Source organism: Lycorma delicatula, chromosome 6, assembly GCF_047948215.1.
Source record: "Lycorma delicatula isolate Av1 chromosome 6, ASM4794821v1, whole genome shotgun sequence".
Lineage (NCBI taxonomy): Eukaryota > Metazoa > Arthropoda > Insecta > Hemiptera > Fulgoridae > Lycorma > Lycorma delicatula.
In genome coordinates, this window is record NC_134460.1 from 106,474,292 (window position 1) to 106,492,656 (window position 18,365).

General features: G+C 33.4%; 1 protein-coding gene across 1 annotated transcript in view; it reads right to left on the reverse strand.

Annotated features, from left to right (window-relative positions):
- Positions 1 to 18,365, reverse strand: part of LRR (capping protein regulator and myosin 1 linker 1 leucine rich repeat protein) — a 141,669-nt gene that overhangs the window by 112,758 nt on the left and 10,546 nt on the right. The window contains exons 2-5 of the mRNA XM_075368286.1: positions 16,964 to 17,061; positions 7,917 to 7,967; positions 7,526 to 7,585; positions 1,478 to 1,608 (exon numbers count right to left, since the gene is read on the reverse strand). Coding sequence (XP_075224401.1) covers positions 1,478 to 1,608; positions 7,526 to 7,585; positions 7,917 to 7,967; positions 16,964 to 17,061 — 340 coding nt within the window. The remainder of the gene's footprint in view (positions 1 to 1,477; positions 1,609 to 7,525; positions 7,586 to 7,916; positions 7,968 to 16,963; positions 17,062 to 18,365) is intronic.

An 18,365-nucleotide genomic window follows, 5' to 3' on the forward strand; every position in this document is an offset into this window, starting at 1 on the left:
AAAACAAACCTTACCTAAAAAAGCAGCCCTCATGTGTGTATGTGTGGTAGGAAGGGAGGGTTGGTGCGCGTGCGTGTGTGTAATATAAAATCACACTTAAGATTTTATAAAAATGCTAATAAGTTTTGATAAATTATTATAACCAAGAAAAAACTAATACACTGGGTTTATAAATATATTTAACTGCACTGCATCTTTCCCAATGAGTACCTGCCTCATAAAACACTAAAATTATATTGAAAACCATGAAAAATATTAAGTATAAATACTTATATTATATATAATATATATATATATATATATTATATATATAATACTATATATACATAGTTTATAATGCAAATTAAGGATAAAAATTTGGCTCTGTAATTAAATTAAATTAAGTACCTAAGTCTCCCTCAATGATAACATACTAAGTACTTTTTTTTAATTTATCTGTTCCTCTAGTCCTGGTTGATACATTTCTGGAAGCAGACCAGACTGGAAGGGTCTCATGATGGATCAGTGGTGAAAGGGTGAAACCATTGACCTCACTTCCAAGAACAGACCAGATCAAAGGTAAAATATAATAGGAACTCTGTGACTGAGCTGCGATGTGGGAAGGTGAAAGCACTGACCTTGCTCCCAAAAGTGGACCACATCAAAGTAGGTTAATGTTTGTATCCTTGTAAAATTTCTTAATTGTCTTTGATGAATTGAGGAATATATCTGGGTATTTGTAGGACAAAATTGTCATGCCATCAACAATTATTTAAGAGGTATGAGGATAGCTGTCTAAAGATTCAAATGAATATATATATTTGATAGTGCAGTCTAGTTTGAAATTTATTTGATAAATGAATATTTCATATCCTTTGGTGAGAGTCAAATTAGGCATGGGATTACACTTCTGCAGTCCCCACATTATATAGTTGAGAGGGTTAAATATTAGAGTAGATATTTTAATAGATATTTGAAAAGGCCTACAGTGAAGACGATAGCAAAGATGAGCTAAAACTTAACGGAAATGTCTACAAAGGCATTTAACATCAGTGGCATCCTGACAAAGGCTGAAATGATGACTGATACCTTATATAATATAATCATACGATTATAAGAGACATAATCATATTTAGAAGGTCTAAAAGGCGACCTCCAGTAAAACATCTAGGATCAGACGGGGCTGGTGTGGCAACTGGAATCATCTTAAGGTGGTTGCCTTCCCTTTGGAGGTCAGTCCTGGTTGACAAACTTAACCCAGAATGTTCATTACAGCATTGTGATAAAATATTAATGCCACAGAACATAGTGTATACTTCAGATATAAAAAAGGAACTGATCATATCCCATAAATCTTGCCTATTACACTTTTAATAATGGTAGGGTAACTTAGTAGCTGATATCAAATGAACTGACTGAGGTCCATACATACAAACATAACTACAATTATATTAAATCAATTAATTTAATAATAAAATAGCTCAATAAATTTACTGACGTGAGCGGAACAGTTGGAAAGATGTTACGGATAGCAGTAGCCAATGCCTGTATCATGGCATCAACTTCCCCACTACCAGACTCTTCTGATGTCAAGAATGAAAAAAGCTTATCCCCAACAGTCAAACATAACTGAAAATAATAGAGAAAAATCTCTCAACGAAATCAGGTAGAATAATATTTAAATTTTAAAATAAATTATAAAGTATACTTAAGAGTAACAAAAGATATATCTCATACTTCCACACAAAAAATAAAAAGATGAGTCATTCATTTCAAGGAAAGGAAATATATCTGCTTAAGAATATGCATATAAATATTTTAAAAACAAAATAATTGGCATAAATCCAAACAAATAGTAGTAGTATTTTTTACATACTTTCAGATGCAAATTTAAATGACATTAATAATGATATTCAAACAGCTAATTTAAATATAGTCACTATATTCTATGCGAAAATCAAAATCTATACAGCAATACATTAATAATTTATTAAATAAACAATCTGCAACAAAAGTGTTAATTAATCTGTATGCTGAAATTAATAGATTTTCTTTTTTTATGAATCACTACTTATTTCATTTATAGTTGTGAACCTGTTTTATACAAAAATTTAAGAATAAACAAAAAACTCAATACTACTACTATATACATACTTGAAAAAGTCACTTTTGATTAAGTCATTAAAAAAGGGTCCATAAAACTTTATCCTGCCTGGGTTTCATAAAAAAAAAAAGCTTGCATGAGATTTAGATCAATCAAACCTAAAATTGCTTTATTATTTATTTTCAAGATCACGATTGGAGTATGGGTCTATAAAATTTATGATGCATGTAACATATTTTATGTACCAATTGGGGAAAAAATTTCTATATTTTATTTATTACACACAGTCCTGATTTTTAACTAATGATGCTTCATATAGTCCAATTTACATGTTTAATCTACAAAGTCAAGTCATCTTATTACTACTGTTTTATACCTGTGACAACTTCTAGTTTCTCTTAAGACAAATAAATTTAAAAAGGGTGAGATTTTTAACTATTCAGTGAATTTTAAACTGGAAATAACAGTATAAATTATTTCCTTAATTTCCAACTTAACAGGATGTTAAAAATATATAATTCCATTGACTCAGTAACTGAGATATATTGACTTATCCAAAATGCAAGACATTTAAAGTTTCTGTAGCAGATTAGTTAATTTCTATAATCATACTTTAATGTCTACCTTACAATTATTCTTTATTAACTTTTAAGTTTATACCTTGAATAATACAAAATCTAAACCAATTGTCAATTGTTAAAATGTTATGTAACTATTTTATAATTATAGCATTTTTCTTCTTCATTTCGGGTTATTTTCATATTTTGACATTTGTAAAACTCTTTTTGTTATTAGGCTACTTAGGTGTTTATATATATTTTAAATTTAAATACAAAAATATGCAAACTTTTATGAAATTACATTAATTCCAAGCACAAGATTTTTACAAAATGTTACCAAAAACTCCATTTCTTCATGTATTATAACTTAAAATCTGTACTGGCAAGAATAAATTCCACAATTTATTCACTTAGTAGGACATTAAAAGTACTGAATATATTTTAATAACACTGGAGAACAAAAAATAATATTTTGTCTCAGGAAGGAAAATGTGTGATTCTAATAGTATTTTTTCTCCTGAATTCAAATATGATATTGGTTTTCCCTATCACACAATGTTTCAAAGAGACAGGCATAACTTCAAACTTTCTACATTCTTAACTACACAATATTCAAACATCTGACTCACCTAGAAAGTAAGAAATGGTGATTTTCTGCGCTATTTCACCTGTGGACCATACCTCTTGATAGTCTAGCAATAATCAGTTAGCATATTAGGATTAATTTGCCTTGATACCTCTTTTCCATAGCTAAAATCTCCTAAGATTTCCCAAAAACTTCTGAGTAACATTTTTAAATGTTTGCCAAGCTGATTTCTCCAGTGAATTCAATAGTTCCTCAAACTTTTCATCATGCATTAGTGATCATATTTGTGAACCCACAAATATTGCTTCTTTAAGTTTTGCATCATTAATTTTAGGAAATTACTGTCTTAATAAAACCCAGGAGTACTGTCCATGGCCTTGACGAAATTCTTCATTAATCCTAGTTTGATATGTACCGGAGGTAGATAAACATTTTTAGGATTACACAATGGGTCACGTTTCACATTTTTCTGTTCAAGAATGAGTGATTTGCGTTTAGGTCATTCTTTTCTAATGAAATTGTTTTTTCTGTCCCTACTATCCCTTTCATACCAAAAATAACAGTACTTTGTGTAACAAGTGAAATTACCTTCAAATCACCACAAATATTCTATTCATACACTGTATATTGTTTTCAAATATAAATTTAGTTTTCATATGCTTCTTTCATACTAGCAGAGTGAGCCACGTACTAATGGGAATTTATTGCCTTTATGCAGAAGCACAGTTTTTAAACTAACTTTAGACGAATCAATGAACAAGCACCATTCTGTTGGGTTATGTTCATTACAAAGTGTCTCCATAAGAGAAGAAATTTCATTACAAAATACTAAGCCATTTTCTTCAGAAAAATAGTCTTCAAATTCAGCCTTTGTATTCATTACCTTTGTATTCTTTTAAGAAGATTCCACCCTTTTAACCGGGAAGCAAACATTTCAGACTGTTTTTTGGATAACTTTAAATCTCGTACAAGATTGTTAAGATTTTCTTGAGTCAGTAAATGAGGTTCAGATGAACTGCTTTGTTCAAAAGTTGTATCACCAGAATCTTTTTCTTTTTCTTACTTATTTCTATCAGACTCTGAGACACTCTTCACCTAATGTCACAATTTCTGGAGGCATTGGTATGGGCAATTCTTCCCAGTGTGGAATTCATCAGTGTGGAACTGATCTCATTGCAGGTTGCAAGTTAGGATACACCACTGTTTTGATTTTTACATAATCCCTTTAATGCTTGTTAAGCAGAAATAAGTCAAGAGGAGTGATCTTTGGGTCCCATCCAAATCATCCAGATAGCAAATGGCATATAGCATGTGCCATTTTTTCCATGCAGCGAGAAGCCTGGAACACGATAGACAAGAGGTACGTGGGGCCCAGGCCCTTGTTTGGACCCAGACTTTACACCCAAAATAAAGTTTAATACTTTTTTACTAATGAAGTAAGGTTATGGAGTTTATAACAAAAATTGTTAGGATGTTTTAACAAACTCTAGAAATTAAGAGAAATATTAAAAGAAAGAAAAAATTAAAAGAAATAAAGCTGTAAATATGTAATACACCATAATTCAGACAAATAAAGCACTCATAATGACTTGTTCACTGGTTCACTATTATCTCACAACTGGCATTGTTCTGATGAATGTGTGCTACACTAGATCACGTTTGTACATGTCTATACACATCTGAACCTGCACAACAGTAGCAACGCTACCCTTTGAATTAGCTCATTTGGTTCCATCATATTTACAATGCTTTAGGAGCTCTTACTTGACAATGGCAAAATAGACAAAAAGCCATTTTAAAATACTTAAAAAAATTAAAATAAAAAAACTGTAAATGATGGAGAAATTTCAAATACATATTTGAAAACAGGATAAAAAACTGCATTAAGTACACCTATTGGTACTAGTGAGACAAAATCATGTTGACCAGTGTAATTATAGCATAAAAGAAATTCACTGTTAAACAAAACATCAGATGCCTGGACAACAGCAGTTAATAATTAGTAACAACAAAATGAGTAACTAATCAGTAATACAAGCTGCTTACAACTGGATAAAGTCAACTACCAACTGAAAACAAATAACTGAAATTACTTCATCTTTTGATAAGAACGTACAAGTAAAATGTAGGTTCACTCTTCAAGATGTAGAACGTGGAGTGGCTCAGAGAAGTCTCAGTCCCTCGCTTTATTTATTGTTTATTAATTTTTCACAAACAACATAATTATATCTATATCTGAAGATAATTATTTAAAAGGAATTGAAAATTCCTTCACTGAAAATTCCGTTCACTGAACAGGCTGTGAACCAACAAGTATTGTTGAATGTTTTGTTATCACATGAGGCACATTTTCACCTAGACAGGGTTGTTAATAAACAAAATGTGCATTTTTGGGTTTTCAAAAACCCACATGTGCTTCATGAAAAAATGCATCACGCTCCAATGATTATAGTATGGGCCGCTATAAGTCGTGGGGTAAGAGGGCCATTCTTTTTTGAACAGACAGTGAACAGTGAACATTATCTAAACATGCTGCGCAATAATTTTGTTCCTCAGCTTCTTGCAAAAAAGTCTCAATTAGAAAACTTATGGTTAACGCAGGATGGACCCAGACCACACACAGCTAATGTTTTTTTGGAGTTTCTGCATGAAACTTTTAACGCAAACGTCATTTCAGAATAATTGTTAGTCAGTCTAGTATCAGGCATCAGAGACTCAACAATATTTAACAGTCATGTATAATTAATTTATAACAAAATTTGATATACAAAGCATAAGTTTGAATATTGTAATAAAAATAATTTGGGATATAATCAAAACAAGACTTTTATTTATTTCAATGAAATAAAATAATACTTAGATTAAATCCAACCAAGATATTAAACCAAGGCAACGAATTATTTGACACTATTCAAATAAATATTTTTTAACAAAACCAAATGTTGTATCATTTAGGGTGCCACCTGTATTTACCTCAACATTATTCCATGTGTTTATATTTAAATAATTAACATGGAGTTTAAATACATCTATTTTTTATCTTATAATTTGTTTTTATACTTATAATTATACTGGTGTGAACTATATAATGTACTTTTATATTCAGAACAGAATAAAGAATTGTATATAAAAAATCCACCACTACCAATGGACAAACGCATAATTATGAAAGAGAATAATTTAGCATGTTATATGTTGTCATATTTTATCACATAAAAATATGTGATAAAATATGACATATTTTGTTGTATAAAAATACAACAAAATTATTATGTACCGCTTACATAAATAATATTTAACATTTTGAATAGTAAGCCTAAGAGTTACTAAAGTCAGGAATTTTAATCACACAAGCATATCTACAATGCAACTGTAGATGAAAAATTTGAACACACAGAATTACTTTATCACCTATTTATTTTCTTATTAGATCCTATCTTTTTTACACTTTTCTACTATAATCAACATTTGTAAGATTAGTATTAAAAATATGCTACAGTGAATTTTATTAATGTACAATGGTTTTGTAATCTTTTTTTCATTTGTGGTATAACTAAAAATATTTTCTTTCTCAATGACAGAATGAATGATAGTGATAAATCAGAACTTATAGTTTGTTGATGATTCAGAAAGCCAAGCAGATAATACTGACAGCTCTCGGCAATTAATTCTTTCAGACATTAATGATAATAATTATAGTATATAATTAAATACCCTATAATAACCTCTTTAGTTAGTATTTCTGATCTTTATTTTTAAATGCTGTGCTTTTTAACTCCTAAATTACATGATTCCATAATGAAGACACTAAAATGAAATAGGCCTAGTCCAAACAAAAGTAGTTCTATTAATATTATCCATAGCAAGTTTCATTACAGCAAGAAAAAATTCATTACTGAAAATTTAGGGAATGAATTAATGTAGAGTTTAGATGAGAATCCATCATGTTATTACTATTTGGAGAAATATATGATGTAAGGACTGCTTGGTAAAACTTTGGTAAACTTAATTTTTTAATTAACAGTTAATATTGTAATTCTTTACTTTTTTATATTTTTAATATCTATTAAGGATCTAAAAGACTTTTTAATTGTTAATTTCTTATCAAATATGAGTATAACATTTTATAAAAAAATAAGAATCATCAAACTGTAAAAATTAAAAAAAGGAACAAACTAATTTTGTAAATTACAATATAAAATTAATAATTTTAATTCAAATTATTAATCATTTACAATATCAAACAGAAAGATATGAAATATTTTGATTAAAACATATCATATGAATTAGATTCACCTGATTCTGTTTCTTGCTCTCAATCGCTTGAATTTCCAGGTAGTGGAAGTGGTAATCAATCTGTAACATCAAAAAATATAACTCTTAAAATGTTAGATAATATTTTTAAAATGTACCAGAAATTTAGAATTAAGTATCAAGAATAAATAAATAACAGGCAAAAACGTCAAAATAAAATCAAATTAACCAACGCAAAAATCAAAAAAGATTTCAAATGTTAAACACACACACACACACACTTATGAACATGCAATAAAATTCCTCAAATAAAAACTTTCAATAAAGAATATTGCTGAAAAACAATCCTTTCGAGTAAAATTATAATTATGATGAATGCTGTTTATATCTAAATGTTATAAATAATAATTCAATAAAGAATATGAATAATTACCCGGGTCGGTACTTTTGCCGTGAGCAGAAATAATCGACATGGGGAAAATACCTGGAACATAATTAGCAAATTGAAAATTATTACATAATTAGCAAATTGAAAATTATTACATTACTAGAAATAATCATTTTTATAAAAAATAACATCTTTTTCAAATTTTTTAAATTTCTCAAACTTTTAAATTAATAGTAACAAAAATAATGATTCTGCTAATATTTTACAGAAAACATAAAGTAATAAAGTATGACTTTTTTGAACAATGATATTCTGAAATTATTTTAGAGTACATTAATGTTTTTAAACCTAAAAATACTTGAGACCTCAAAACAATCATTTAATTGTTTTAACAAGTCATTCTATAAGGTAGAAAAATTCTAGCAATTAGAATTGTTTCACAACATTATTATATAAACATGTAAAAATTTAATAATATTTTTATTTTCTTTTACTTAATATTAGCTGAAACATATTACACTTGTATACAAGGAACATGAGAGGATGATGTACTACTATGAGAAATTGAACCAAAGACCAGCTGATCAGAAGCTAGCTCACTAATTACTATATTACTATGTGTATGTGTGTGTGTGCACGCGATGCACATACACACACACCAAAGGTCTGTAAATAAAATAATGAGACTGGTTCAGAAAAACTTTTTATTTACAATCCAATTATACATGGACTCTTCCAAAATAGTTCCCTCAGAAAGCCACACAATGCTTCAAACGGTTTTCCCACTCTTCATAACAGTTTTGGAAATCGGAAACCAGAATATCCTTCAGATGGTCAGTTACATTTTTTTTTAATGTTTTCTACTGTTCCAAAATGGTGTCTTTTGGGGTGCTTTTTAAAGTTGGGAATAGGAAAAAGTCGCAGGGACTCAAGTCAGGTAAATAAGGTGGTTGAGGAACAACAGGAATGTTTTTCTTTGCCAAAAACTCATTAACTGAGAGAGCAGTGTGACAAGGTGCACTGTCATGATGCAGCATCCAGTTGTTTTTGATGGCTGGTCTCACATGAGCAACTCTTTTTTGCAGTCTTTCAAGAATTTCGGAAACATATTGATTTACACAGTCTGTCCTGCAGACAAAAACTCCTTGTGGACAATGCCATTAAAATCGAAGAAACAAATTAGCTTGGTTTTGATTTGCTCATTTTTGCTTTTTTGGGACACGGTGAGTTTGAAATGTGCCACTCCTTGCTCTGGTGTTTTGTTTCTGTGTTGTACTCAACTATCCAAGATTCATCACCACTAGTAACATTTTTTAAGAACTCAGGATCCATTTCAATTCTCGAAGATCATGCCACAAAAACAACAGGGTGGACCCTGTTGTTTTTCTGTTCAACAGTGAAGTTTTTTGGGAACAATACTACACAAACTTTTTTCATGTCCAATTGATTTGTCAAAATTTGATGGACTGTGGTATGGTTCAAATTCAATTGTTCTACAATCATTCTGACAATTAATTGTCAGTTGAACATATCAAGTCTCTGATTCACTCCCATTGTCATTACTTTTTGACATTAACAGTCTTCCAGAGCGTGGATCTTCTGCAACTGATTCCCGGCTATCTGAAAATGATTTAAACCATCTAAAAACCTGGGCTTGTGACAGGATTCCTTTTAGTCCACTTATGGATTCCTTCCATTATTAAATATTCTACTACTTTCTTCTTAATTGGCAGTAATCCGTTACTTAGATTCGTTATATGGGCCTTGTTACAAAATATTATATATATATATATATATATATATATATATATCTTGTTAAGACATTATAACCAGACCTGAGTAATATATATAGTTATTTATATAATTATTTTATTTACATATCTTATTAAAAAGTCATATATATTAGATGGAGGACTACCAAGGAGGGCATTACTGCTTTGATAACACAAATAAATGAAAGCATAAAAGAGGAAATTAATAATCATATGTCTCATATTGTGGATAAATTAAGTAGCCTTAGTACAGAACTTATAGAATGAGTAGGGAGTGCTAAGTTTGATTTAGATGATTATTTAAACTAATGTAAATAACAATGTAGATATTAGCCATAAGGACATCGCACGGGCAACAGAAATAGCTTGTAGTGCCGGGAAATCTTGTGTTCACAGCATACAGGAACAAAGGATCAGGCGCACTAATGGGATGTCCTACTACAGTGAACCACCCAAGTTCGACTGGAGTATATCTTGTGCCATCTTCAAGCGGCAGTTCGAAACGGCATTCATTCGTAATAGTTGCACGTCACCGGAGAAGACCACGTTCCTCATCACCGCACTTCAGGGCCAGGCAGCAGAAGTTCTTTAGGGTGTAAAATACACGGCCGGCTATGACGAAGTCATCGCGGGTCGCTTCGGAAAGCACAACTTGGCGACTATCTATAGGTGTGAACTACGAGAGGAGTTCAAAAGACCAACGCGACGCTGCAGGAATTCGTCGCCACCGTGATCGAACAGCTAGTTCAACAGGCATTGGTCGGACTGCCGCCGGGATACATCCAGGTGAAGGCATGTTCGTCGACGGGCTATGGGACGCCGAGATCAAGAAGTACCTTCTTCTTCTATCGGCGAAGTCAGTCAACGACTGCCTGCCGATTTGCTTGCCTCTCTGACGCAAGCAAATCATCGGTTTTTAGCCCGCAATCACAAAGATCGCCAACCGTGAAATCGTGCGGTAACTACCAGCTACCGATAACAATATTAGGCATTGAGCCCTCAACAATATAGCCCGATAGCTTATTAATTTTAGCCTATCCGCCCAGGCTGACGCCGCATATAATTGCTTCGCAGACGCAGTTAAACGCAAGGGGGTTTAACTGGGCGTATACTCATGGTTTTACGATCACAAGCAGGATTGACCACATGTCGAATACCAAAGAAGGCACTACAGGCTTTCTCCACAACATATTGAAGGTGCTACTTAAATTGTATTTTCTCATCTAGAACCACCCCGAGGTACTTTTAAACCTAAACATACTTTATTCGCTGGCCGGACATCGAAACACGGACTCATCGACTCATTACCAAATTGCCTTTGGGGAGCATCGTCTTGGTCTTCTCCGGGCTGAACCTCATCTTATATTGATGACCCACAGCTCGAGTATTCTGCAAGCGTGAGTGGCTATGAGTTCTACCTCCCTCCACGAGCATCTTTCGACCAGCAGGAGCCCATCGTCAGTATAAGCCATTGTGCAACACCCACTGGGCAACCTCAGCCGCAGAAGAGAATCGAACTCCATCAACCACAATAAAAGACCCAACACAATGCCCTGGGACAACCCCCCTTGGAGAGCGTCTTACCTACCTCGGGCTGCGCTCGCGGAGCAGCACATCCCGACCACTGAAGTAACTTTACATGACCTGAAATTTACTCTCAGTGCATTCTCTTCTTTGCAGTTGATAAATGGCCGGGGGCCACCACAGACATTCATCAGACGGAGTATGGCGTCCTCACTGCATTTTCCGGGACGAAACCCGTACTAATTCTCCATCAATAAGCCGCGCGAGGTTAACCTCCCATTTATGCGAAGGAACAGAACCTTCTCAAAAACCTTACCAATAATAGATAGTAGCGTCACGGCCTATACGACGAAATAACAGTGGGATCCTCGTCACCACCTTTAAACAATAATTTTACCATTCCCGTCTACCAACAAAACGGAAAGCATTCGCCAAACAAATTGAAAACGCGCGTGATAATTCTCACGCTCACTCCAACCGAGCGAACAAGGAGCTCCACCGTTATGCCATTGAAGCCCGGAACCTTGCCCCTACCTAAACTACAGATAGCTACACGCTCCTCGGCCTCAGTATTCGCCAAGGACAATGCACCCCCACCAAAAAGAGCGACCTCACGGCGCACCCAGCGATGGTATGCGGTCTCTCCAGCTTCGTCATCAGGCAGTAAATCGTCAAGTAATCTGTGTAAAATTTCAATTGTATCTGAAATTACACTGTGTTGGCTCAAGAGACCAGACAGAAGAATGTCTTCCCTACGTTTGTGCCCCAAAACCCTATATACGACTCCCTGGGAATCCTTGTTCCCTTGCTCATGCACAAAGGAATGCCAGGAATTCCTCTTCGCCGTACGAACCTTATGAAAATACTGAGACCTGCAATCCCTATAGTCAGCTACAAGGACTGCCCGTCGCTCAGCATCACCCTCACGCTGAGACGCTCTCCCTAAGCGACAGACAGCCTGTTTCAGAGCTGACAATTAGTGTTGTTTAAAGCTCCCCAGGTCGACAGAGGAGAGCTCGATTACCCGCTGAACATCAGGGAATCGAGTTTGTCGGCGGCATCGATGAAAGCCGCCGACAAACTCTCTGCCAGGTCCTCCAAATTCAAAGATTCCAAATCCCGATATAAAACTTGATGTCTGACCGAAAGAAAGTCAGAAAATTTCCTCCAGTCCGCATGCTTGTACAGGAAACGGCCCTGCTGAACTGCAATGTTACATCGGTAGCGCACTCAAACCACCATCAATCTCATAAACAATCAACCGATTGTTTATCACTTATTCAACTGTAGATTGTTTATTGCTGTTGTTCGTTCTACCAAACAGTTGATGCCCATCTACCATACCTGCGTAGTTGGGCAACTCACAGGTACATTAAATACCTATAGATCATATTGGGCTAAAAAGCCTTATATTAACTCACCGCCATCATCGGTGAAACCGCTATGCCACAATAATGACTTAGCATTCACATCCCCACCAATAAGGATTGGACTGGTACCAAAGATCGTAGGAGTTTATCCCAGACCTTAAGATGACGATCAGCAGGGTCTCTATACTGAAAGTATGAACTTGCAACAGCAACATATAGATGCAAGTTCTGAACATTCACAGGAACAACAAGATGACTATTTGAGAGCTGTCGAACGAAGACACAATCTACTTCCCTTCTGCACACAACAGCGGACATGCTTTCAGAGGCACATAGAATTTCTTCCAAACAGAGAAATATGGTAATTCACCAGACACAACATATGGATGCTGCAATAAAACACCATCCAGCCCTATTCGTAGAGCAATGTCACCGAGCTCAATCTTAATTATATAAGCGCCCTGTGCGTTTAACTGCCCGAATTTAAGCATTTAACGCTAATGAGTTTAAGTACATAATAACAGCCCTCTGATAACAACCAAAGTCTTTACAATAGTAAAGACTGTGAATACACAATGCTTGGAATCCTTCCGAAGACGTTTACAACTGGCGCAAGTCGGACCCTCCGACTTCTTGGGACACTCATCTCGTTTATGTCAATCATCCTCACAATGAGAACACAATGCCATAGACTGTATAAAAATGTTGCCCTATGTCCATATTGGCAGCATTTGAAAAATCGCTGAACATCTAAATACTCTTTGACCTTGCATGCAGAGAAGTCAATGAACAATCTACCTTCTGAAACGAAGCTTTTGGAAAAATGAGGACTAACTTTAAACGTGCCAAGGTAGCGCTCAGCCTCGTGCCTACTCGATTTAAATAATCCACGTTCGGCCTTAAAGACCACTTCAGTTATAAGTGTATTCTGCTCCCTTACGAGTCAGTAACTCCTCCTCAGACAAATGCCAATCGATGTCATAAAAAATGACCCTGGGATGCCTCTTCCTCTGGGGCGATTTTCATGTCGATTTTACTGATTTTGAGGGAGTCCGAGATTACCTTAATAGTCTCTTTGTTATCGGCAATGACAACTAACCCCTTTTTGGACTAGCCTACGTCACGAATTTCCAGACTCGACCTCTTCTGACGATATCAAGATCTCTTTGCAACGGAAGAAGATTCTTACGGCTCTATCAATAAAGTGTATCATCAAAACGACACGGGAGACGTCCAGCCGATACGGCAACCACCGCGGCGCCTTCCTCTAGCGAAACAAAATGAAGTCGACAAAATGGTGAAGGATATAAAGGACTAAGGAATAACGGAAGATTCAGACAGTTCTTGGTCCTCACCTGTTGATAATGGTTATTTTTTAATTCTATCTAAATAAATCATGTGGAATTAGAGTTGTTCTGAGTTCATGAGTGTTCTCTCTAAACGACCTTCTGAACAGTGCTGCAAGTCTATTTTCACTAGTTTCATTATTACCAGTATTGCTATTGCAAAAAATGTAGAAAACATTTAAGTATATCTCAATTTTGGTTTCTTTATTTTATTTATTCTTCCTAATGCAGTAAGACAGCAGATATTGCTAGAAAAGAAGATCATTTTTATAATTTTCCCAATAACAAAATTTCTCTATAATGAAAATATGTACTGCAACCTTAGTTTCATTACACAGGATATCCTTTCCATGATTAGAAAAAATTGTTACAAAAAAACTGTTACAGTTACAGCTGTGCGGTTTGTAGCAAAAGAAAAAAAATTATCAACTTGTTTTATATTGGTTTGTTGCAGATAGAGGCAGAGTAGAGGGCACTGTATTCAATTTTTTATAAAATAGTGTCAATCCAGAAGAAAGCGCAATATGTATTCTGGTATCATGAGTTGAAATCACCGATTACTGTAAAGCAAAATTTTAGAAGGGAATATAAGCGAATATAGGGAATATAATTTTAGAAGGGAAATTTAGAAGGGACCAGCACCTGATAGCAAGAGTATCATTGCGTGATATGCAAAGTTTAAGGAAAGTGGAAGTGTAGTCGAACTTCTGAGAACAGGACGACCATCCATTAGCGACGAGAAGGTTGAGGTTGTGCAGCAAGCATTTCTACATATCTCTTCCAAATCTAACCGTCGTGCATCTTTTGATCTAGGGATTCCCCAGTCAACAGTGCATAAAATTTTACACAAGAAACTAAGGTTGTGTTTGGTTATTGCCGCTGTCAGAAGGCGTGCTCTGGCATGAGTGGATGTTTTGGCAACTAGTATTAATTTACTAGACCAATAGGTGTTTGTGGTGTGGACAGAGGTCGGCTTAGTGTCTTTTCCTTTACGGATCATATGAAAATTAACATATTTCATACTTATAATTAATTAGTTTTATGTCTTCATTAGTACGTTTTCTGTTTAATAAAGCATTGTTGTTTTAAATTAAATAACAGTGATTCACGCATCCAATGATCATTTACCACTCACTACCTATGCAGTCCACTTAAGACCTTTATGTTATGACCGTTCAGGTTGCATGCGTATAAAGTTCAGATATTGCAACACCTACAGCCTGATGATGGCCCTCGTTGTGCTGCCTTTGCAACTGAGATTTTCTAACGGATTGATAATGACAATGAGTGAGAATAATGAGATAATGACTGAGAATATGGGGCTCAGAAAATCCATACTCTACCAGGGAAAAAAATTGTATTTTCCCTAAAGTGAATGTGTGGTGCGGTTTGATACACATCAGAATCATTGGTCCCTTCTTTTTCATTGAACAATCAATAACAGCTAACATTTACCTGGATATGCTGCAACGTTTTGCTATACCTCAACTAAATGACTTGCAACCTAGGGTGATTTTCCAGCAGGATGTGGCGCACCACCACACTGGGGATTACTAGTTCGAGATTTTCTGAATGAATCATTTCATGGCAAGTGGATTGTCCCACTCCTGGGCCACCACGATCATCAGACATAACTCCTTCAGATTTTTTCCTCTGGAGTTATGTTAAGGACATAACACGGTCTATGCAACACCCGTATCTGATCTGGACACACTGAGTCTGAGAATAACTGAAGCTGTTGCTAGTGTTACTGAAGAAATCTTGACCAACACATGGCATGAAATTGATTATCAGTTGGACATTCTATGAGCAACAAAAGACACACATGTTGAAGTTTATTGACAAGGTAAAAAAACTTGATAATTTTTCTTTCTTTTGCCACAAATCGCACAACTGCAACTGTTAACAATTTTTTTTAAATTAATTTTTGTAATCATGGAAAGACTTTATGGACACCCTGTACAGACCTTTGACATACATATCTGTGGCTTGGTACTAAAAGAGCCAACTCAAAAATTTACTCTATTGAGTTTATTGTCCTATTCTTTAAGTTACACCTTTCTAGTACTAGAAAGGTCAAACTAAAAGCCAATGCCTTCTAATGTTTTTCCCCATTTTATAATAGCGGTCAAAAAGAAAGAAGGCAGACGTTTTGTGTTAAGTGAATCAAAGTAAACACTGACCCTTCTAGCACCAAGCTGCAAATGTATATTTTATATATTTATCTAGCCATATTTATCTGGCCATATATTTTGGTTCAAAAAAATTTTTAGTATCAGCTGCAACAGAATATATACTCTTTTGTCAATATATAACAATTAACACAAATATCTATGCTAATTTTACTCACCTCATGCACCAAGTAATCACACTGTTTAAGACATTTTCTGCCACTTTTCACCATTAGCTATTATCACATCTGACTGAAGCTGAGCATTTTAGTATAGCTGCAACATTTTGCTAAAATGCTAAAGATGATAGTGCTGCTAAAGTTAAAATAATAAATCAATTGACAGGGCATTTTGTGCCAGTTAGTTGAATAATTTGAAAACTGATCTTTTCAAGGTGATAATTTTTCAATAGACAATAAACTCATCTGAACTTAAGAGGATGAATAAAAAGCATATTTTAGTTTAAGCTAGTACGATACATTTTAAACACACTATTAATTCAATTTATAAATACATTGATATACCTACAAAGACAGTTTCAATCATAAATTAGATCATAATACAGCACCAAAGAGGAAAACATTACTTAATACAATGACATGTTTTTATACCAATGAAATAAAATTTAAACTTGCTGAAAGGAGTCATTGATATTGTACAAAAGAGAATGGTTATGAAATGAATTTCAACAATGACCAAAATAAGCAACTAACACAGATCAGTGACAGCAAATGCATCAGACAGTTATAAAATGCTGTTTTCAAACAACACATTAATATAAAAAAAAAACAAGCCTACAATCCATAACATCTACTCAGTCACACAAAGAAAAATAAAAAATACATAAAAAAATTTTGTTAATAAAACAAAGAATCCAAATAACAAATTAACAATAATTATATTACTCACCAAAACTCTGTTCTCAGTTTTATCTCCTTTTGTTTCCAGGCGGACAACATTTTTGAGAAGTATCTTGACACGTTTACCAAGTAATGCTTTGACACTTTCTGAAAAATTGATTAATAAAGTTAAACAAAAACACGTACACTTTAATAACAAATTCATAACTTACAAGTTAATTAATGGAATTAATACTGTAGATATGAATCATGTATAACTGCATATTTCTAGGCTACTGCAAGACATCTAACATGGTGGTATCTTTTACAGAAGATCAAGAAGAAAATAAAAATAAGAATTAATGATTCAGATACTGTCATTAAATGAAAACAAAAATTATTAAATAAATAAATTATTAAATAACCTTATGTTAATTCAAAAAAAAGTTATGTTAAAAAAATGTACTTGACAGAAGCAATTATAACACACTTACTATGTTCGTAATGAGTAACCAGATACCTGTAAACTACATCCATTTACTATATATAATACATAACCAAAAAAAACACTTTGATAAAAATATTATTTAATTTTTTTAACACAAAATATTTTATAAAACACTCTTATAAAATTAGCACCAGAAAGGAAATGATTGCAAAGATCTAATTTTAGAATAATAATAATAATGATTACTATAATAATCCACTTAAATTGTAATATGAGAGAAACAGTCAAGACAATTCATTTAAAACATGAGAAGTACAAGTGTAATAAAATGTAGTAAACCAATAGTGACCAGTACAAATTAATGAATGATTAATATTTTCAGCATTACAAGAACAATGGAATCTCACTTTCTAACTAATTTACATAAAAAAGAAAATATTCATATGGTATGTTTTATTTAATTCACCTTATAAGTGCCTTATCGCTTATTTAAACAAGTTAACTATATTATAATAATTATGTAAATTGGTAAAGATATGAAGATGAACATGATAATATAATAATAATCACTTTACGCACGTATGTGCGCACTCACACAAACATATATATATATATATATAAACACAAACATAGTGTTTAGATTCACTTTTTGAAAAACTTTTGTAAATTCCTCAGGGTGTGATTTTTTTTAATTCTCTAAAACGGAGGATTATTGTAATCACAACACTTCCATTGTAGGTTCAATTCCAGTTAATGACCTAGAAAGGTGAGCTCATGTAGAAAGGAGTAACTCTATAATTTTGCTTTTCATTCATATACTAAAATGATCAAAATGAAAACTGATAAGGTAAAAGGATCAAAAGTAAGATCGTTAAAACAATTACAAGTTACTTACTTGGTATTTTCTTTCTGCTTTTAATTTTTACATTTTTCTTTCTTTTTTAAATGTTAACTTATTTTTCTAATTTTTCTTTTTGCTTTTAAACTTTTCTTTCTAAAGTTACTTTAAAGCTATTAGCATTTT